The following is a 22884-nucleotide window of genomic DNA, read 5'->3' as shown; positions in this document are numbered from 1 at the left end:
TCCGCACAGGCGAGGGGTGCTGTTCCCAAGTGCCCCGTTTGTGCTTATTGCTGTTGCTTGTTCGTTTGTGTCTCTGCAGAATATTCATAGCAAAGGGGTGCTTTGCTTTCTTCCTTTAAGGATGCCAAACCCAGGTGGGGAGTCCTGATCTTGATGAATTCTAGCACTTGTCAGTTTGAAAATGCTCAGGGAAAACAAATTAAAGAGGATGGATTTGTTTATATGCCATCATTCTATGATTCAAAGCTGCCTCCATTTCTTTCTGACTATGCTTTTGAAGTTAAGGATGGGAACTGAATAATAGACAGCCTTCCAACATGAAGCATTATCAAGCTTGGGGAATTGTTATTGGGTTTTTGGATATTTCCTTGTTTCCTAGCTTGTTTTTGTCTTTGATCACTTACTCCTCTGACAGAAGTTCGGTCATGTTGCTGCTCTCCCTGTTCCCCTAAGCTTATATTGTATGATGGAAATTATTTCTCTTTCTCCCTTTCTCTACTGATCTAGTTGGTTGTAAATACATTATTGATCCAGAAGGCCTAGATAGTTTAAATATACCCACTGTACATCTGCTTTTGTTTGCCCTTCACATGTTTTCAGTTTTCTTTTTAAGTTTGTTCATAGTGAAGAACTTTAATTGTAAATTAAAATAAAACGTGTTAACATCAATGTTGGGCTCGAGTTTATCTGCTTGGTAAACCTTTACTGATGCTTTGAATTAACAACAGGGTCAAACTGTGCTGGATATGGTGCTGGTGGGATGTCTAAAAATCCAAGAGCATCGACTATATTCAAGTACTTCAGGTGCGCCGGAAGTCTCCGCCCCGTAGCAGCACCTGATGTGGCTGGCAGTCACACATGATTCTGCTGTAGTCATTGAAGTAGGAGCCTAAGGCCTTGCTGGTAATTTGTTAGCTCTCCATAGTTAGAAAGTAACAAAATTGCTTTCCTTAAAAAAAAATCACTGTGATTCAGTACTTTAATTCAAATAAGCTTTCTCTCTACTCTTTTCCAAATAGGTAATGAGAATTATTTTTACAATACCTCTGAGAAAATGAGGGTGGCCCCCACAGTAGGGAGGAGAAGGTAGGGGTTACGTAGGAAGGTGGACGGGATAGTTGCTGTTGCCTTGGTTCTGAAAGATTTGCAGTCTTAAACTCAAGATGATCTTCTCCCTTGTAGTGCCTGCAGTCAACCTCTATTCCTCGGTTTCCAGGGAGCTTATGTATTTTCCTTAAACCAAAATAAAGTTTCTGTTTCCTCAAACAAATATTTTAAGAACAGGGGGAAAATGTATAAAAACACATCTGCATGATATTCAAAAGGTGAAATCAACCTGTGTGGATTGACAAAATGCGGTGTTTATATATGCAATGAAATATTATTCAGCCATAAAAAGGAGGGTTCGTGTTACAGCATGGATGAACCTGGGGGACATTATGCTCTGTGAAATTAGCCAGGTGCAAAAGGACAACTATTGTATGATTCCACTTCTATGAGGCACCTGGAGTAGATAAATTCAGAGATGGACAGTAGAGCAGTGGTTGCCAAGGGTGGGCAGAGGGAGAGTTACTGTTGACAGAGTACACAGAGTTCCTGTTTTTCATGGTGTTACAGGTCCTGTGGCTGGCTGGATGGTAGTGATGGTAGACAGCACTGAGTGTGTGTAGTGCCACAGAGTTGTACCCTTAGAAGGGGTTAAAATGGTGAATTTTGTATGTATGTTACCAAAATTAAAAAAAATTCAAATCAACAAAAGGAGAAACTATTAATTTTTAACAATTCCAAATTAACATAATGTAAAACAAATCTACCCTCTTAGCTCATATTCAGTGTTTATACACAAATACGATTAACATTGCACCACCTAAAAAATCCCAAAGATGTACAAAAACTTTAGGACAAATAATTACATTTGATGTTAATAAACAAAACCAAGTCCAATTAGATATTTTAAATTTGTGTCATTTTTCCTGTATGGACATTTTCTGTATACATTAAGATAGAGACATTTGGATTTCTAACTTAAAGCAAATAAGATTGCTATTCTCCTTTTTTAAATTTGGAATTCTTGGAACACATGGAAATTGATAAAATTTCAAAAACAGAAAGGAATGGGCCAAGTGCTACTGAGTCGTATGCTTATGAAGCCCCTAGGGATGTGACATGGGCATTCTGAGCTAGTGGGACCTGAGAGTCTGCACTGCTAACGGACTCCACTCTGAGGTACTCTGGGGTAGCTCTTTGTTCCCCAAGGCCAGTTTGGGGTCCCTCTGAAGGCTTGCTGCTTTTTCACTCTGCTTCCTGGCTTCCATAATATCTGGGCTATTGTCCGAATCTCCTTGCCTTGTGGATTTCTGCAGACTCAAAAACTCTTATTTTTGTGGGTGAGTACATGAAGTGACATAATGCTCATACTTAACAGGAAGTTCCTGATCCCGTTTTCATTTTTGTGGCTTTGCAATCTTTGTTGGGGGGTAGCTAACTGATTTAGTAGGCTCGTTGGTTCACCTCTTACCTGATGTTCATTTGTAAATACTGATTGAGCACCAAGTATGTGCTGGGCATCATGTCTGTGATCGGAGCTGACCTTGCTCCTGCCTCCGGGAACTAGTGATTCGTTGCGATGAAAGACCAAGGGGAAGGCTTGGGTGACATCCCGACCAGGCGTGTTCTTGCGGTTCATCTTACGTTGTCGATTGCAAGTTTCTTCTCTAGAGCCAACTGTGCCTCAGGTTCATCCCCAGACACCCAACTTTACTTGTCATGTCTGCCACTCCTGTTGATACCAGGATTAAAGTGGAAAAAACCAGGCTATCCTTCTGTTTTGAGACATAGGACTTGCTTTCCATGAAAGGTCTTTCTAAATTGTGTCCATACCACTTAATCATTGATAGTTCAGACAGTTATTTTTGCAGCTAGGCAGTGTTGGGGGCTGAGGGGTAAACGTGGCCTTAGAACATGTGTGGAAGGCACAATCTAGTATGGCTGCCAAGATCCTCCCAGCCCCAGCTGCACGTGCACCCTGAGAGCCCTGTGAGCATGAGGATCTTTAGGTTATGTTATGGAGCGTAGCTGGGAAGACTAACTAGGTGGCCTGGCTTAATCACATCAGCTCTTTAAAAGCAGCTTTGCCTGCTGACTGAAGAGGAGGAGAAGAATTCGAGGTGGTCTGCTCCTTGGAGGGGGCCACGTGCCGGGAATGCAGGCATTCTGAAGATGCCTGCCAGCAAGGAAGTGGGTGGGACCTCAGTCCTACAACCCAAGGAACTGAGTTCTTCCATGATAAGAATAAGCTTGAAAATAGGATTTTTTCCCCCTAGAGCCTCTATGAGAACTCAGTCTAGCCAACACCTAGGTTTCAGCCCAGTGATACACTGACCTGAGTACCCACCCATAAGGTGCTGGACTCCTGACCTAAGAACTGTGAGCTGATAAATGCTTGCTGGTTAAGCTACCACATTTTTGGTAGTTTGTTTTACAGGAATAGAGAGTTGGTACACATCACATATTAGCGTGCAGAGGCATTCATAGGAGGGGGTACAGGCTGCTGCAGTGACAGCACAGTAATGCCACATAGCCAGCTGGACACAGTGCAGTTACCCAGCACATACAGGGCACTGGTATGTAGGAACTATCTAACAGTGGAAGGAACAGGGATGTGGAGAGGGAAACCTGAGCAGGTTTGGGCTCTTTACTCCCCAGCTGAGGCAAGTCACTTCTCTAGTCCTTACCTGTAGGCCGAAGACGTTGACCAGATGGCATATCATTGCACTGTAACCACTAGTTTTATTTACCAAGAAGTACATCCAACCCATTTCTATCATTTCCCTTAATCCAACCTAGCCCGGACCCACTGGGTATAGAATGAGGGGGTGTCAGTTGCTTGTCTTTTTGGTAGTTTTTTTAAAAAAGCAGCTGAAGACGTTCTGGTTCGGTTCAGAACCAGTCAAAAATGTTCCCGTGTCAGAACAATGATCTGATGATCGTATCACAAGTGTAGGTCAAAATATTTCTTGGAAAAAGTGATGTTTGCAGTCCGCTGGTTCTGCAAAACTAATGCCTGTGAACAGTTCTCATATTCTTAAAATCCAGAGATTTCCTTTCTGTATGTTTAAAACATGCAACTAGAAATTTATCTTCAAAATCTATTTTTAAAACCTAGGGTAGTTCTGACTAGGATGGTTTCTGTGCCTGGAACACCTGCTCATCCAAACCCATTCTTACATGCTTCTGCAGCCTTTGGGCGTTGGCACATGGCCCGTCTTGGGCATCCCTGTGCGTGGAGCCTGGGGTCCTGAGCGGAGAGTCATGCACATACCCGTGTCCGTGGGTCTGAGTGCTGGCGTGTTAATGGAAGTGGTTACGTGGAGCCTGGAGTTGCTAGTCTTTCTCCTGTGAGGTGATTCTTCCTTGAGCCTCAGGGTCTTGTTCACATGGTGGAGTAAATAAAGATCTGTAGAAAATTAAGGGTACCTGAGTTATAATATTTCACGAATATTAGGTTTCAAAGGAAAATGCTAGTCACCAGGATTTTTCTTTCCCCCAAAACCGGGAGCTGCTTTTCCTGATACCAGCTATCTGCTGATTTTCATAAATAGGACCGTGAGGAGGGTGGAGAAAACCCCAGTAGCTCACCCACCAGGGAGGTGATGGAGAGATGTCAGTCCTTAAGAAGGGAGAGAAAGGGACCATCTTTCTATTTGCCCACATGCGGGGACCTCAGAATTTTCCTGTGTGGAAAACAGTTACCTACATTACTGTGTTTGAAAAACAAGAACTTCTGAGCTGCTCTTCTCCAAATTCTAGGCCATGATAAAAAGACCTGAGTGGAAATGCATCAGTCATGTATCTCATAGCTCCGTCACAGACATTAATGAAGCCCTTCTATGAACCGAAAGAGGCATTCCCTCTGTCTGCACAAAGGCCCCCATCAGAGCAGATCTGTGATGTGAGATGTCCCCCCAACACCTCTTTTACTTTATCCCCAGGCTTGCTAGTCCTCATTCGATATTCAGCTTGTGAAAATAACTTTTGTGGAGCTATTATCTCTTTTGCCACTTTTGAACAATACCGGAGTATGAGGGGAGGGGAAGGGAAATCCCAGCCCCCCGCAAGCAGATGCCTGTTTGAGAGCGTGCAAAAGCAGCGGTATTTTGGGAATAGTTGTTTCATTTCCCGTCCTTGTCTGTTCTTAACCATTAGTAGAAGTGATGGATTTGGTGACACGGCTCAGGGATCATAGCCTGGGGTTTCTCCTGGTCGGCCACATCTCTGAGATGGCTGTCTTGCAAGTAGACACCACGGCACCCCTTAAGTTTTGCTGCCATTTTGTCCTAGTGAAAACCACCCCAGTGTGCTGGGCTTGTAGGGTCACAGCAAAATCCTCTGGTTTTGTGGTTCCATGAGCACTTTGCAAAGGGTTAAGCCTCATGCAAATTATGCGTCGATCACTCTCTCGCCGATTTTATTGAGCATTTATAGCTTACCTTTAATTCCCTCATTCTTCACATCTTTTTATAAATTAAGGGGACCAGAGATCAGTGTAAGTGGTTCTGCCTTAAAGTGCAGAATTTCTGACGACCCATTATGAAGACATGCAGCCAATCCTAATTTACAGGCTGCCTAGCTTTCCACATTACAGAATTCCAGAGTTTTCAGACGATAGCTGCAGCATGAACCCCGTGTCCTGTCTCCAAAGGTTCTGGGCCATGAGGTGATGGAGGGGGTACGTCCAGTAGCTCCCTGGACAGTGTGGCCGCCTCCTGCCTCCAACATTTATTATGTGCTTAGTGGGACTGGAATTTCACCCAAGGTTTTAGGTTTGAATACTGGTTTCTTCAACTCTTGGCAAGTTACTTCTCTTTTGGGGCTGTCAGTCTCCTAATGTGGGCAGCGGGTATAATAATAGCTGCCTCCCAGTGTCTTGTGCTTAGTGAATTGTAAAATTAATTGCCAAGTCTGTGACACAGCCAGGTACTTAGTGGGCCGTCTATGAGTAAACTTTTCATTTAAGGGTGCTTTTAAAATACAAACCATCCTTACATAAATGTTATCATCTTCTGATGTGGATAACCACAGACAATGTGAAATTATATTTTATATAATGGCTTTATGTATATAACTCAGAGCTTTGGCTGGCCCAGAATGTACCTTTACATAGTATTTCCTTTCCCTTCTCCTGATGATGTTTCTAAGAATCCCTTGAAGCAAGTCACAGGCGCAGGGAAGGAAGGGGCTCCGCCTCACACTGAGGGGCCTGCTGGGCCTGGGCGGGGCCGGGAGTGAGCAGGGCCCTCCGCAAGCCACCGCTTACTTCTCCGTTGCTCAAGGTGTGAGTTCACAAGTCCATCAACGTTCCTTTTTCCTTAAAAAAAGGAAAAATGGCTCCAGGAGTAGCTCTGAGGTCAAGGCCGCCATGGCCCTGGAGCGTCCGTGCGGCCAGTCTGGCTTCAGCAGACAGACGCTGCCCTGCAGCCCAGCATGGGGCTGCAGCCTTGCCTGAGCTTCAGCCTCCATCTGGTGGGGTGCCAGGCCTTCTGCCCTGCCTGTGCCCAGCTGCCGGCCCTGCAGGCGGGTCCTGGGAGACGCTCGGAGGAGGCTGGGAGCTTGCCCTGCGCCCTGGCTCTCGTCTCAGTTTGCTTGCGTCTGTTTGCTGCTGGGCACGCCATCTCGTTCTCCTCCCTGCCTTCAGCAGTGCTTCTCTGGGCCCGGTGTTCCGCCCTCCCTCCTCTCGTCCCCGCTTCCCACCAGGGCCGCCAGCACAAGGCAGGGTGGATGGCGGGTGCCTGAGCTCCTGCGGGACAGTACCTGCCAACTCGCTCTTCTTCCTCTTGGTTTCCTCAGGTCCTGCCCCGGGGTCAGAGCGCAGCCCAGAGAAGGTGAGGAATGTGTCCGACCTTAGGGGGTGATAACGAGCAGAAGCCAGAACAGTCCCTTCAGGCGCCCTCTGTTTTCCTGCTGGAGGACTTAAGACAAGTCAGACTACTTCTTTTAAGCTTTGATTTCTTCTCCTTTAAAATAGACAACTATTTAGTTTTCTTGATAGGGCCACTGGGAGAATCAAATGCGATAGTGTATGTAAGAACTCTGAAGGTTGTTATGTGAGTTAACTGACCTGTCCAGCCCAGTGTGTGCCCAGTGCCGGGGGAGAGCGCGTCCACCTAGACGGTGGAGAAAAGCTCAGGATTCAAAGTGAGGAGGCAGGCTGCGTGCCCGCCTCCACTTGCTAGCTGCGTGGCCCTCAGCGAATTATTTAACTTTGGAGCTTTACTTTTATCATGTTCAAAAGAGAGATAATTGCAGGATAACGTGATAGTGTGTTGTCACCTACCAAAAATAATCACGTGTGGTACAAATGTCAGCTGTTTATTACTATCCCCCAAAGCCTTTAGCCTAGTGATTCCAATAAGTAATTTTTGGATGTATCTAAAAACACCATGTGGAATCTCGGGCAAGTTGGGAGTATTTCTTGCGTCCAGGTTGCAGTGAACGTCAAGGGGCTTACTTTGGCATCTAGAAGTTAACAGGACGCCAGCCGAATTCCTGTAGCTTCTGCATGGATAGTTGCTCTCTCAACTAGTTAAGCGCATTCTCTTATTATATTTTTTGAGGATTTTGAGATAAAGGAAAAGTTTCCTGTTTCACCCCTCTGCATTCAGCAAACCTAATGGGATACCTGTGAGGGCTTGTTAAAGCTCTTTGGTATCTTAATGTTCATGTCTTTAAAAGACATTAAAATTACCTGTCCTACTTGCTGGGACGGTTGGAAAGGCAAAGTGAGATATTTTAGGATAGATTTGGAATCTTGAGAGCTAACAAATATGTTGCCATCATTTTAATATATTTCAAACCAAATGCAAAGCTTTAGTCTGAAAGTACTTTGTTTTGGACAGGATAAAACAAACAACCCAAAATGAACTGAAAACACTCATTATTTTAAAGTTAAAGATTTGTTTCCCTGTGGTGGCCTTGAATTTCACAGTTCACAATAATACGGAATACAATTGAAGTTATCTCTCTAATAATGGAAGTTTCAATACTGAAACGTGTAGAGTGATAGAGGAAAATTTATACATTGCTAACAAGAAAAATAAATCAGCAAAAGTAGGGTTTTGAGGAGTAAACACATAGAGGTGTCAGACAAACCAAATGGATAATTACTAAATAAGGATGCTGAGGATTTGACCAGTGTGATTAAAAGGGATTAAGGATATATTTTGTACCCCACTGGAAATAGATCTTTTCCCATGTGCAAGACATATTTCCAGGAGTGTGTGTCATTGATTCTGCTGCTTTTAAATGGCTGGATAATTGGCGATCCTGTGCCAGTAAGTTGCTTGCAATAGCAGAGTTCTCTGCTTCCAGCAGGAGCTTTGGGCTCCAGCTAATACAGGAGGCTGTGGAGACCTCAGACTGATGAGAGCCATCCCGCTTCAGCCCAGATCGCTTATCAAGAGCAAGGAAACCTGGCCCTTCTGCCATCAGTCACCACGCACAACCCTCACCATCTTCTCTCTGTGTGGCACGGTGGGGAAGTGGGTGCAGGAGGAAGGCTCTTAGCTTTATACCGGAAGCGAGATTAAGTTCCCAGAGCCTCCCACAGAATGGAGGTGCCTGTGGGAAGGCAGGACTAGCCCTGGGTTTCCTGGTTCGGACACCGCCTGCCTCTGTGCCTCCTGGGTCGGAGAGGAGAGAGCCCAAGAGGCAGGACAGGAAGAGGGGCGGCCCACACATCTCCCGTTGCATTTGGTAAGGATGTGGGCATTCTCCGAGGACGAAGTGAGCACCAGGAATGGAGGCTGGTGCTAAGCATCCTGCCAGCCTGTGCTAAGAGGTGGGTTTCTGGTAGTGGGAGCCCTGGGTCCGGGGAAGGGGGTCAGTTAGGGCAGCGGCCAGGTCCCCTCGGAGCAGCTGCTCGTGGGCAGGGCCGGGCCCTCTGGAGGATCTGCACACAGCCAGCGCTGGCGGCAGAGGTGCTGTCATGGTCTTGCAGGAGGCAGATGAGCCAGGACGAGGGGGGAAGGCAGGAGGGCAGGACAGTCCCCAGCCCCGCCTGCGTGCACTCTGGACCCTGGTGAGCCTTGTCTCTGCGTGGGGGCTTCCACTGCAGCTGAACCTGAGAATACAGTGTATATTGGCCTGGAGTTTTAATGACCAAAACTTACCTAAATGTGGGATCTTCCTGTGATGCCATCGAAGATGGGAAAGAAGTTTAAAAATAGCAATTGTAGCTCTGACATGAGTAAAGCCATTTCCTGGTAATTGTTAGCCCAGCTGGTAACACTCAAGAAATCCGGTTTGACACCTTTTCTTCTTTACATGAAAGTATCAAATATGCTTTCCAATATCCAAATTAACCTCAGAGGTGTCGATATGAAGTCATCGGCCTCCATGAGTTTTCTTGTTGCGCTGACTGTAGCCGGCTTCCTGGTGTGTGTGCTGGGAAGTGTGCATGAGGATAAAGATGACTCGAGGCGCTCGTTTCTGCCTAAGCGAGGCATCTGTGCTGCTGGCCTCCTTGTATGTGAATGGAAATATCTTCATTCCAGAACTGGGTTTCTGTTATCAACAGTGTGCTGGGCAAATCCACAAGACACGTAAAGAAAGACAAACATAATAAGGGAGATGTACCCAGCTGTTGGGTTGAAGGAGTCTTCCATACTTATTTGCTTAAGACTGTAAGCAGTGCCTGACACCATGTCCACACCGCTTAATACAGCCTCCCTCGTAAGGGGAGAAACGGATGCAACACATCTTTCCCAAAGTTTTCCAGAGACTGAGTGAAGGAATTGAGAAGTGGATCTAGGATTTCACATATCTGCCCCATAGGTTTTATCATTTTTGTAATCCCTTTTTTCTGTTACTGTCAAGATTTTAAAGGGGGATTATGGCTTGAGGTAAAGAGGGCAGGCAATTCAGGCACCCACACAAAGTTGTTAAATCTCAGAGGCTTGAGATTTCTTGGCTCCTTTTAAGTTCTGGAAGCAGAGCTCTCCCAGGGAATGCTATTAGCAACTGGCTTCCTGCAGAAAACAGCTGCTGGGCAGTTAGCTTTGAAGCTGAGAGAAGATAATATGTTGGTGAAGGTGAAGGGGGCCGTTGCTTCAGGGTCAGGAAATAAAGGGGGTGGAGAGGTGACAGTCTTGTGCACACTCTTCCTGTAATGATTCTTTAGCCAGACAAGTGGATCTCCAGATGAGCTTGATTTTCCACTGAGTGCCTTCTCTGAGTGCTGACAGAGCCTGGGTACCCGCTCGTGAAGGGTGTCTTCCTGTGAGCCTGGTGGCCAGGCCTGCAGCTCATCTCCACCAACTGCCCACTTCTTTGGGTCTGAAAGGAATCATTTAATTTAAGTCTGTCTCTTCCTATGCCTGACAAAGTAGAGGCTCTGCACCCAGTGGGTGAATTAGAACTGTGTGGCATGGAAGCAAGCACAGGTGTGAGGGTGGGCAGGAAAGAGGGGCTGTCCTGTCTGCACCTTCTGGAGTCGGGGGTTTGAATCCAGGCATTGGCAGAAAGCGCAGCGGTGAGGGAAAGTGGGTGTGGCGGGAGGCCCGTGAGGGTTAGTTTAGGGGGTTCCAGGGCGGATCACCCTGCTGCAGAGGGAGAGGTCTCCTTGCAGGAACTGGAGCCCCTAGGGAGGCCCACCGCAGGCTCTGTGCCCACTGACGTCTCTGTTGTTTAACAGGCTTTGAGTTGCCCTGTGAAACGTCATCCCTGACCCGGAAATGCACCTGTTCCTGTCCCAGAGCCCAGGTGGGAAGGCCCCTCACACACACTCTGTGGCACAGAGCAGGGCGCCTCTCATTCAGCTCGGTGGCTCGCCAGCCGGAACGCAGTCTTCTCACAGGGCGGCCTTGGCCAGAGGGCTAAATGGGCTGAGGAGAAATGTGAAATTCTGAGAGACCGCAGGGCATCTACAGGACTGTCCTGGTAGGCGGCATTTTGAAGGAAGCTGATTCTTGACCTGGAGGTGGGGAGAGCTGGGGGCTCCTCCCCTCCATGTGCTTTAATGAAAGGTGTTCTGCTGGGGCCCTAAGGGTGCTCCGGAAGGTGCACTGCTAGCACGGCGGTGTTAAATCTGAGCAGCCCACGAAGGTCCCGGCTACATGCCTGTGCCAGACACGGGGACATACAGATGAGGCGGGTTTAGTTTGTATTATCAGTTGGAATTCGTGCTAGAATAGCACATCTGTTCTTCATTTTACAGTTGAGGAAATTTAGTCCCCGAGAGGGAGCAATTCGCCCCTTCCCCTGAGATGAGCCGGCAGAGTCAACACAAAAATCTAGGTCTTCTGATTCAGCCCAGTGCCTTTCCCTGTAAGCCACACTGTTTCCCTCATTATCTTGAGATTTGCTAGAACCACAGGACTACACAGTGGTTGTGCGTGTGAGTTTAGTGCCGCAGGGAATTACCTCATCACGTCAGCCTGCATCCTCAGGTGAGGGGTCGCCCGGCTGCCCAGTCGGGTGCCTGGAGGGCATTGTGGCCGCCTGGCCAGTTTTCCAGCTGTAGCCTGTGTGCACTTCTCTGCCTCTACTTGTCTGGTCCTCCGGTTGCAGGCGGGGGCTGCAGGGGAGGAGCCTGGGGTGCAGGTGTAAAAGGTATGCAGCCCTAGGCTGAGCCAAGTTCCAGCACACTGAGTGGTATTAGTTTTGACACAGTATAGTTTTGAAAACCCAGGGTGTAGTTTTAAGGTGGGCTTGTCTCTGTTTTAAGAATACTTACTTGCCATGCTCTGAGTGAGGAGGAGGCCGGGGATCCCCTTGTGCCATCGCTGGGCTAGTTCTTCTCCTGAGACTTGGCTCTGCCCTTCAAACGGGTGACATCTCCTACCTAATGGGTTGGCGGATTTTGTGCAATGGAATTTATTGGTAAGGAACTGAATTTAAATCTTGCTCTTACATGATGTCATTACGGAAGGGGACTTTGGCCATTTTAGGACTGAACCGTGGTCGGATAAGTCCGAGGCTTTGCTGGAGCTGGAGTTTCTCAGCTGTGGTCAAGGGTCAGTCACCCTCCATGTCTTACTCCAGCACACGGAGCAAAATGTATCAGGATAATTAACAGGATTTAGGGGCCCAAATAGTGGCCTTGAAAGAGCGTTTCTTCTGGTGTGAGGTGAACTGGCCCCTGTTGCTTGGGCCAGGCGGGCCTCACACACAGCTGCCCTTGATCTTGTGCCCTGATCCTCTTCTAGAGAAGGAACGTTCCATGACCTAACTTTTCAAGGCGCCCGAGTTCTCTGTGGTTGCTTTCTCCACGCTCCCGAGTTCTCAAAGCCTCTTTCACGAGGGCGAGCTGCTCAGCTTGGCTGCCCGAGGCCCTTCAGTTCCAGGTGTTGGCTGTTGGGTTTCCTGTCCCGGCTCTTGTGATTCAGCCCCTGGGTGCATGTTTCCTTCTCTGCTCTCCTCCCCGGTCCCGTTGCTCATTCGGCCTCATTGCCTAATAGAGGTAGGGCAGGTGGGGATTACAACACGTTTGCCTCTGGTCCGTTCTTCCCCTGGGGCGCTGGTACTAAAGAGGCCGGGAAGGCAGAGAGCTGCAGACCGGGAGGCAGAGCCGGCAGAACCCGCAAGCGTGCTGGCTGCCTGCTAATTGAGCCACATGTTAACACTCGGAGAGGGGAAGGCAGGCCTCCTCTGCCCCTCCAAAGCCCCTTTCTGCCTCGCTGCCTGAGGCCGTAGCTGCACTTTCCCGCCCAGGTGCTGTAATTACCAGCATTTCTAGCACTGAGGTATATATGGAATTAAAAAGAAAAGTTTCTGTAGGCCGATCTGGAAAGCGAATCACTGTTAATGATACTGTTTCTGTGGCAAGCTGCATTCTGAGTTCCAAACAATTGACCAACATTCCTTAGGAATAGGAACCATCCGCCTGTTTGGGTGAGTAAATATATCCTTGTTTCTGGGTCTTCTTGAGTTCATGCTTTGTTTTAGAGCCTAGAGTGGGGACAGATAGTTTTGAAGATACCAGAGGGGCGAGAAGTGTGCTCTTTTACGGTACTAAATCCTGTTGCTCCCGCATGTTCTGATCCTTCCTTCCCAAGAATGTCTCTTGGAGACGGTGTTCTGGTCTTCAGATAATTCTCCTTTAAGGAGACAGCGCGTTACCAGGGACTGGCTTTTCAAGTACTGCACAGAGTTTTCTGTTTAGAATTTTCCTTTTTTCTTGGCTGACTTCACAAAATACTGCAAACCCAAGAAGAGCCCGTGGTCGCGGCTCTGGGATTGATTATCATTAACTCTTCTCTTTGTGACTTTGCTGCTTAAATACACACTTAGAAGCAAACCAAATAAACATTAAACAGCATAACTATATTTTTGACTTGGGTGGCCCAGTTAGTTTCAACATGTGCTTGGCTTTGAAAGGTGGTTATAAAAACACTACATTTAACCAACCCACTAAATGACTGTGATAGGTATTTTATTTCTGTGTGTATTAATTCAGGTAGCTTTAGAGAGGAACCTTGGATTACTTATAATTCACTGCTAAACAAAATAACTGAAAAGGTAAAATTTTGCGTATGGTGCTACTTGTCTCTGTGGCTCCGCCGGCCGGTATAACCTGAATGACTGGTTTTCAGCCGTGAGACTTGGGGCAGGTCACTTGATTCTCTGAGCCTGGGTCTCCTTCCCTGTGATGAGGAAGGTGCCCTGGCTGATCCCCGGGCTCCCTCTCATTCAGGAATGTCAGGCCTCTGCAGTGTGTAAATTTGAAAGTTGATATTTAAAAGAATCCTAAGCAGAAAGTCTGCTGTTGACTCTGTGATAAGCATGGGGAGATGGCAAGTTCTAGAATGATCAGTGAAGGTGTAAAAACAGCATATAATCCTGAGCCTCCTTTAAAAAGTCTTAATTGCCTCGTTTACTTAACTGTGCACACGCTGGGGAAACAGGTGGAGCACCTGGGAAAAAATGTTACAAAGTTTATGGGCAGAGACTGTGCCTCAGTACCTTAAATATGTATTATTACAACGTGTGAGCACGCTGCTGTTAAATGCAGTGCAATCTGTGTGAATCAGCCCTGTTAGAATAATTCTGGCTTTTGCCCAGTGGTGTGGTGGTGGTTTCTGGATTGTGTTAGAAATCAGAGCTTCTAGAATGACTCTTTCATTCCTGCAGGTCAACATTTTGCATATAATTCCCTGGTACAGAGAGAAGCCTGGGTCCCTTTTTGGTTTTGTTTCTCTTTGGCCTCGTTGTGGGGTGGGCTCTGCTCTTCCTCTCTGGTGATCCCACGTCACAGTAAGAATCTGCAGGGACAATTAGCTGTCTTAAATTACTTCTTGTAACTGGTTTCTTTGCATAAGAATTGGGGATTAGATGGCCATCCCATAAAATCATGGAGAAGAAGGTAGTTACAGAGACAAGATAAATGTTAGGAAAAAATAATGGCACTTCACCTTACATGTTTTGAAAATCGAGGATAGGCTGTTTTTTAAATCTGGCTCCTGCAAGCAGAGCCTGGGCCGGCCGTTCTGGCTCCTTGCAGAGGCCGCTGCTGGGCAGATGCTAACGGCACGTGAGGGAAGACTGACCACAGGGTCTCGTTAGGTTCCTTTGAGGACGACTGTGAACCGGTTTTGAATATGACACCAGCAGTGTATCAGAAGCCAGAATATTTCTTAGTCCTCTAACTCTGGCAATAAGTTTTTTTTGCCTCCTCTGTGAACCAAGGATGGAAAATCAGCTGTTTTGTCAATATCTGATGTAAGCAGTGCTTTAAGAAGAACTATAACGGGTTAGTTAGTGTTCCTTCCCATCTGCCCCTGAATGCCGAGCCTGTCCTGCCCTCTTAGCAGCCTCTCAGGACCTTACCCCGTGCCTGGAGTGCAGTGGGGGCTTGCTCTTGGAGTGGGTTTCCCAGGACCCTGTGGGAATCTTCCTTGGGATCTTATGAGCCGGGTACAATTTCATCGGTCCGGAAAAGCAGAGGGTAAGAGCACCCTTGTCCCCTTTCTGCTCTATCTTCGGAAATGAGGTGTTTTTCTTCCCCTTAAAACAAGGGGAAGCAATCACGTATTTTTTTCTTTTAACTCTAAATGCAGAGTAAGTATTAAAGTTTATGCTTTAATATTCACACTTAGTACTAGAGAGTTAATGAGATAATTCAAAACCATAAACTCTACCTTTCAGGAATAGGCTAGCGAAGTGCGATCAGATCCTTAGAGATCAAAGGAACAGGCAAAACCCAAGACGAGACAGGTGTCCTGGCAGGCTCATCGGCCGCTCGCGGTGGGAGAGAGCGTGGCCGCGCCTGTTCTGCCTTCTTTCCAGAGATGCCTGGGCCGTTCAAGAAGCAGGGATGTGTTACCGTCTCCACGGAGGACTTGGTGGCTTGGGTCTTTCTCTACGGGCTCTGTGGCCTTGTTTATGCTGTGCTTCTTTTCGGCGCCTCGGGGATTTCCCACGCTACCATCTGGGCATCCTGCGTTCTGGTCCCTCTGCCAGCCTCTCTGTACCGGAACTGCCGTCCGCGGCAGGTCTGTGCAGTCATCTCTCTGCCGTGAGCACCTCTGGTGCTCGGGCAGAGCCTGTGCTGTCAGCTGGCAGTGTAGACAAGTTACAGGTAAGACGCTGTGGCAGGCTCTGCAGACGCTCATCTCCTACTCCAGCAGAATCGGGCAGAGAAGTGAAGCTGCCTGGTGGGCAGCCTTGCTCGCCGGCCTCTGGAGCAGCTCAGGTCGCTGAGACCCGAGTGCCTGGAGGTGCGGGACCCACACCAGAGAGCTCCACCACAAAGCCTGGGGCGCGGAGTGAGGCCGGGGCAGACCCCAGTGTCCAGGCCGGGATGGGCCCTCCCGGAGTGTGGAGGTGCCCCTTGGTGACAGAATGAGACCCCCTTCATGAGTCTGACGTCCTGAGATGGGTCAGTGAATACATACTGGGTGTGAAACACGATCCGCTTTCCGTTTCTGCTGTGTTCTGCGTGGGGTTTGTCTAGACCCAGGCATGGCTAAGGCTGGGGAAGGGCCGCTGTTATCCGGCCACATTTCTCGGATGCAGATTCGGACCTGTGTGCTGCGTGCCCGGCTGTGCAATGGCACCCGCTGCCCCCGGGAGGTGGGGAGGGGAGTGCCGGAGCCCGGGCAGCGTGTGGTCCTCCCCAGCGGCCTGAAGCTTGGAGAACTGGAAGCAGAAATCGTGCAACATGAACCCAGGCAGACCTGCTCCTCAAGTCAAGGCGATGTGGCCCTGTCAGATCTGTGAGCCACCCAGCTCGCTTCCTAACAAGACCATCGTTTCCCGAGGAAAACAGCCTGCATTAGCGGAATCGCTCATTATATTTCAGCCCATGAATTTCTCTTCACCACCACCACCTCTACCCAGTTTAAACTCCCTTAAGTGGAGAACTGAGACTTAAGCAAGAGTAAGAGGATGGGTTGTCTTGGAATTTCTTCAAGCCTCTAATTGCTGTAAACAAGAGACCCCATCTTCGGAGGGCGTAGCGGTGCCCTAGGCTTGTGGCTGTTGGCTTTTTGGTGCTTATGATGCATCGTTGCTGGACTTGAAGACCTAGAGTAACATACTGTCTATGAAGAAGTGTTGACACTAGGTCTTGACACACAAAACTGTATGTACAAAATTTTCTGAGAGACCTTTTATTTAGTTACTGCAGCAGGCCTGACATGAGTCTTTGCTTCCCAGTGGCACCGTGAGGACAGGATTGACACCCTTCTAGGCAGAGTATGGCAGAGTCCCAGGCTCACAGCACCCTGCTCCCTGGGGAAGTGCAAGGGGCAGGAGCTGCTGGCACCCAGTAGGCATTTAGTAAGCACTTACTGGGCAGCTGACAGGGGCATCAGCCCCCGTGCCTGAGACCTGAAGCAGGTGGTGAGGGAGGCTCAGTCTCCACCTCCCGGCCCAGGGTCATGCGGTGCCATCCCAGCAGGAAGCCATGGGCATCGGTTTTCCTGTGTGGCTCAGCTCGGGGGGCTGGGCCAGGAGAGCTGGGATCTTGCTCCGAGTCCTGCCTGGGGGCTCTTGTCTGAGGGAAGTTACCCGCCTGGCCTTGGGGCCCAGATTTGGCTCAGGGACAGTGGATAAGCCTCCCCTCCCCAGGATCTCCTGCAGCTGCCCTCGTCTCAGGACACTGATTACACACAGGCAGTCCCCACACTAAACGCTATAAAAATGAGATTTTTCTTTGAAATTTAAAAGAAAGTGGAATAAGAATGTTCTTGCTTTTCCACATAGATTATTAGCTGGCATAGCAGGGAGGCTGGCCTTTGAGATCTGTAGGCATCTTGGGGCAGGCCTGACCCCGCTGACCCTGCTGGGGCGGGTTGGTGACGGTTCCCCGAGCCTGCTGCCTCAGGTGGGCTGGGGCGGGTCAGTAGTGGTCCCTGCAGCCCCCTGACCCTGGTGGGGTGGGTCAGTAGTGGTCCCTGCAGCCCGCCGACCCTGCTGGGGTGGGTCAGTAGTGGTCCCTGCAGCCCGCCGACCCTGCTGGGGTGGGTCAGTAGTGGTCCCTGCAGCCCGCCGACCCTGGTGAGGTGGGTCAGTAGTGGTCCCTGCAGCCCGCCGACCCTGCTGGGGTGGGTCAGTAGTGGTCCCTGCAGCCCACTGTCTCAGGTGGGGGGGGGTCAGTAGTGGTCCCTGCAGCCCGCCGACCCTGCTGGGGTGGGTCAGTAGTGTTCCCTGCAGCTCGTCGACCCTGCTGGGGTGGGTCAGTAGTGGTCCCTGCAGCCTGCTGCCTCAGGTGGGGTGGGGTGGGTCAGTAGTGGTCCCTGCAGCCCGCCGACCCTGGTGGGGCGGGTCAGTAGTGGTCCCTGCAGCCTGCCGACCCTGGTGGGGCAGGTCAGTAGTGGTCCCTGCAGCCCACCGACCCTGGAGGGGCGGGTCAGTAGTGGTCCCTGCAGCCCGCCGACCCTGGTGAGGTGGGTCAGTAGTGGTCCCTGCAGCCCGCCGACCCTGCTGGGGTGGGTCAGTAGTGGTCCCTGCAGCCCGCCGACCCTGGTGGGGCTGGTCAGTAGTGGTCCCTGCAGCCCGCCGACCCTGCTGGGGCAGGTCAGTAGTGGTCCCTGCAGCCCGCTGCCTCAGGTGGGGTGGGGCAGGTCAGTAGTGGTCCCTGCAGCCCGCCGACCCTGGTGAGGCGGGTCAGTAGTGGTCCCTGCAGCCCGCTGCTTCAGGTGGGGTGGGGCGGGTCAGTAGTGGTCCCTGCAGCCTGCCGACCCTGGTGGGGCGGGTCAGTAGTGGTCCCTGCAGTCCGCTGACCCCGGTGGGGTGGGTCAGTGATGGTCCCCCGAGTGCACGCTGTCAGCATGTCTGGCCAGGCGCTCAGATGGTGCCAGCTGGAGCAGGTCACTGCTGGAGTCATGTAGCCTCAGTAGGAGCTGCCTGGATGGGGTGTTTGCAGGAGCGCCTGCCCAGCGTGCTGGGATGGATGGTGAGGATGGCAGTGTGTGTGGAGGGCCTTTTCCTGGCGCGACTTGAGGGGTGCCATCTGGGCCTGGCTTAGGTCTTCCTGTGGTGCCGTTGAGCAGCAGGGAGTTTTACAGGTTCTGTGGCCTTGGGGTTGTCCTGAAAGGGAATTTGAAACTCAAGCTGATCTCATCCCAGGGAGTCAAGCATAATGCAACTCTTGTTTTCTTAGAGTCAGTCAGCATCAGGAAAAAGCGAGTAGGCTGAATGGGGCGGGGGAGGGGGTCTGCAGAGTTTGAGGAATCAGCTTAACCCAGGGGTAAAAATAACTTACTGTGGAAAGCAGCGTGCTGACCTCTGTCCCGCCAGCCGCCGTTGGTTTCTGGGGGTCGGTGGTGCCCTGAGAGTCTATAATCAAACACTGCGTATGGGCTCCGTCCTAGAAGTAGTGACTGCTCCCCAAAGATAGGAACGGAAAAGGCCTGTTAACATTTACCCACTGACTGAAGGAGCCTCTGGACAGTGCTGAGCCGAGCTGAAGCGGTGACCCTGCTCTTCCAAGTTAGACATACGACTCTTAGAAAATTCTACCTGGAGTTGCACTGAAAGTCTCGTGTTCAGGACGTCGTCCTGTGTACATCTACCTTAGCTGCCTGTCAGGTTGTGGACAGGCCGATGTTGAGCAGCAGGGGTGCGGGCGTGTGCCAGGGCAGAGGCTCGTCCCGTCACGGTGGGCCGCACCGGCTGTGACCTGGACCCACCCTTTGTGACCCTCTTTGTGGTCTTCCGCCACAGCTTTGCTCTTTGAGTCTCCACCCGGGTCCTCTCTGGCTCTGCTGTTCAACTGACTTCTTGGACTCCTTTTCGGGTGTTTGATGAAATGCATTGTTTCATTCTTGAATTCTCCTGGGAGTTGCTGCTGTTGTGAAATGTGACTTGCTTTCTTAAGCTCTCGCTTCAGAAAAGTTACAGTGGCTTCATCAAGGTGATTATTTTTCTTGTTGAAGGAGACAGAGCCTGTTCAATGCAGACAAGTGCTTCTGAGACGGGGAGGTCGGGGCATGGCCGGGAGGGAGATCGGGAGGGATGGGAGGGCGCTGCTGAGGGCACGTGATGGCCGGGAGGCAGCCTCACCTGCTGGGCCTGCAAGGCGGCGATTCCAGAAAGCACACAGAGGTCTGATGGAGGCGGGCTTTTCTTGGGCAGGATGGCTTTGTTGATATGTGAGCCGGGAGAAGAGAGAGGAGTCGAGGATGACCCCCAGTGTGAGGCGGCAGAAACTGGCGGGCGATGAAGTGCCTTGGCAAGAGGGCAGTGAGGCCCGTTTTCAGAGGTTTGCACCTGAATGGCCGTTGGGTCCCTGGGCGTCTGCGGCAGGATTTGGGCAGAGGGATTCGGGGCAGAGGGAGACGGTGGGCGGTGCTGGCACACAGCTAGTCTCAAGGCCACAGGAGCGAGTGAGGTTGTATGCAGAGCTAAGAGAAGAGGCGGCGAATGAGATCAGCTGAGCACTGACAGCACGATGTCCCTGCCGCCTGCGCGTTGGACCCGGGACGTGCCCTGGCCCCGAGGAGGCGACCTGGCGGCTGGTTCTGTTGGAATCGTGCGTGCTCTGTGCTGTGCGTTTGATAGGAAGGTTCATGGTAGTGTTTGGAAACGTAGCACGTCCCCCAGAATGACCAGAAGTGGACTTTCTGGGTGCTTGGGTCCATGTCACAGATGCTCTGCCATTTGAAGTTGGTGCCAGAGCAAACTGGAAGGCAGACAGCTGAGTGTCCAGGACATGGACATTGGCTGGTTTGAGCAGCCGTGGCAGGGGGCACAGAGGGACGAGAGGGCAGCCCAAGCTTGAAATCGGCCTGGCCGGGAGGCTGCGAGGGCCCAGCCCGGCAGAGGGCCCGGACCTCGGTGATGGCCCGGGTGGCGGCTGCGTGCGTGCCTTTTCCACTGAGTTTAAAAAAGGCTTTCCTCAAACTACCGGGTCGCCCAGGGGCTGGGCCGCTTTTGCCCTTGGTGGGTTTTTCCTGTGGTATCTCTGCTGTATCTACTGGCTGCCCCAGGTACGCGGCCCTCCCCCCACGGCCGCTGCCTGTCTGCCCGAGCCCGCAGGTCTGTGGGACGTGCCCTTTGGGAGGCACAGACCACATGACCGCGTGGCCAGACGGGCACACATGCACCTCGCCAGAGCCGTGTCTGTTTCTGCTTCCTCCTCCCTCCTCCCGCCACCTCCCCTTTCTCTCTGTATTCTTGACGTAAGTATCATGTAACTAACTACGGTCGATGTAACTTCCATGCCAAGGCTTGTAACTAGTGGTGAGGCTCCGTAACCCTGGAATGCGCTTTGGATGGACCCTTTGGTTTGAGCGGAACTCCTTCATCACCGATTCTGTTTTAAGTGTCCTGATGCTGGGAGTGACGATAGGAAGAAACTGCACCCAAGCACTTGAGGGAAATGAACCCTGAAAAGATCTGTACCTTTTCCTATGAGAACCTCTGCTGTACATATATATATATAGGTGTGCATATACATATACAGATGTGTGTACATATCTGTGTGTATACTTGTATGTGTATATACCGGTGCATGTGTGTGTGTGTGTGTGTGTACACAGTCCAGGAATAAATGTCCAAGAGACTTTCAGTTTTCGTCCGCAGCTGGGGTTTTGTTATGCCGGGCCTGGGAGGAGGTGTCCCCAGCTCTAGTGGTGCATTGTGGCCCTCTCTTATTTACCCTTTAGACAGGGGTAAGGAATACTGTGAAAGTAGATATCCCAAATATTTGTAGCTGGGCATACTTTGGCATTTGCTTTGCCCCAGTTGGTGTTCTCCTATATTTGCCCGTAGGCTTCGCTGGTCCCAGCCTCCGCCACGATACAAGTCGAGTCCAGCTTCTTTTTCCTGCCTGTGGTGTCCTGGGTACTCTGCTACCTTCTGGCCCAAAGGTGAGTGAGGAATGGTCTGGGTCCTCGGGGCGCCCCTGGCGGCGTAGAAACAAAGATGTGCTGTTGGTGGGGTTGTGAGGGCCGTGGGGTTGTGGCTGCTGCCCTCTTGGGGCTGGAGGCGGGTGCACTTGGGGGACAATATGCTGACTGGATCTCCAAGAATGAGGTGGACCAGTTTAATGTAGGAGGGGCAGCATGTGTCGTAGGCAGGGGTCACCTGAGCTTGCAGCATCACGGGGCAGGCAGGGGGCTGCCGTCGCTCAGCAGCAGCAGGGTCTGAGGCAGGAGAAGAATCCGGTGGGAGACAAGGCCCAAGGCAAAGCAGGTCCGCTCTGGAGGCTGCGGTCAGACTCAGCGGCTGTCTGTGGCAGACGACCCTCCGGCCGGGTCATGGATGGGAAATTGGGAACTGGGGAGAGACCTACAGTGGGGGTCCGGTGGGGTGGTTCCTGCAAACAGGGTGAAGGCCTGAGCAGGGCGGGGTCGTCGAGGAGAGCCGGGGGGTGCAGGCATGAAAGGCCATCTAGGGAACGGAGTCAGTGGCACGAATATCTTGTGTGGTGACGGATGGTAGCACACCTATTGGGACGATCATTCAGCAGTGTAGATCCTGTGGAATCGTGTTGTATACCTGAAAGTAGCATAATATGTGTATTAGGCACACTTCAAAAAGAAAGCGTGTGGAGACGAAGTTGGAGGGACTCTGTGGTGCCTGGGGAGGCCAGCAGGTGTGGGCGGGTCTCCTGTCTTTGCCGCTGAATGACAGACAGACGGCGCCGGCTGGGAGCCGGAGCAAAAGCAGAAGAGCAGTTGGGGGACAGTTGTGAGTTTGTGTCTCTAATGCATGTTTTAAATATTTCTTCAGCTTTTAGACTACATTTTGGGGTCCTGTTATACTTCGACTTTTATGTTCAGGGCTGGCAATAGCTATTTTGAAAACTTGGGGTCACAGGAGTTGCCGCATTTATAAGGCCTTTCTGGAGACATGAATTCGGGAGGGTGGAGCCGCCCTACCTCGTGAGACCGCCCCACACCTAGCCCACTCTAAGGCCTGTCAGCCCTGTGTCTGCCGTGCGAGGACTTTCTCGCCCGTTTCTGGGTCATCTGCTCATCCCGTGATGCTTCCTGCAAGCAGCTGGGGTCTTTCTGTATCATGTCAGATTATGCTGCCCTCTGCTTCAACCCCTACATACTTTGCATTTCACTGAAGGTTAAAAAACTAATGGACCAAAGTTGCAGGTTGAGCTCCCCAGGATGCAGCCTCAGTCTGAGATGGGCTTGCAGTGGCTGACTGAGAAGGGCCTAGGGGACACCGCTGTGAGGGGTGGGAGAAGCAGCACTGGCTAGAGCGAGAGGGTGAGCCATGAAGAAGTCACAGGAGAGGGCTCAGCTGACCCTGGACTGGGCCCAGAGCCGGGTGTCCCGGCAGATGTGCCGCATTGCCTTTGTCAGTCAGCCCCCGGAGGTGCCCCAGCAGGGGCGTGAGCTTCTGCAAGGTGGTTTCCTGGGTCATGCGGCTCATGGAGAAGGGCTGAGCTGTGAGACTGATCAGCACCGTTCCCAGCAGCTGGGG

General features: G+C 50.8%; 1 protein-coding gene across 19 annotated transcripts in view; it reads left to right on the top strand.

Moving 5' to 3' along the window:
• The window catches only part of LOC108389730 (uncharacterized), a 603223-nt gene that overhangs the window by 36814 nt on the left and 543525 nt on the right, over positions 1–22884 (top strand). For 18 of the 19 annotated variants that reach the window (XR_012126339.1, XR_012126341.1, XR_012126342.1 and 15 more), the window contains exon 3: positions 21214–21311. The exons of the other annotated variant lie outside the window; for it this stretch is intronic. Coding sequence is in view for 10 of the 18 variants with exons in the window: in XM_073224880.1 (XP_073080981.1) it covers positions 21214–21311 (98 nt within the window). In the remaining 8 variants the exon portion in view is untranslated. The remainder of the gene's footprint in view (positions 1–21213; positions 21312–22884) is intronic. 19 annotated transcript variants of the gene reach the window in all.

Source organism: Manis javanica, chromosome 16 (genome assembly GCF_040802235.1).
Source record: "Manis javanica isolate MJ-LG chromosome 16, MJ_LKY, whole genome shotgun sequence".
NCBI lineage: Eukaryota > Metazoa > Chordata > Mammalia > Pholidota > Manidae > Manis > Manis javanica.
Note: the sequence above shows the minus strand (reverse complement) of the source record. Positions and strands in the feature narration are given on the sequence as shown.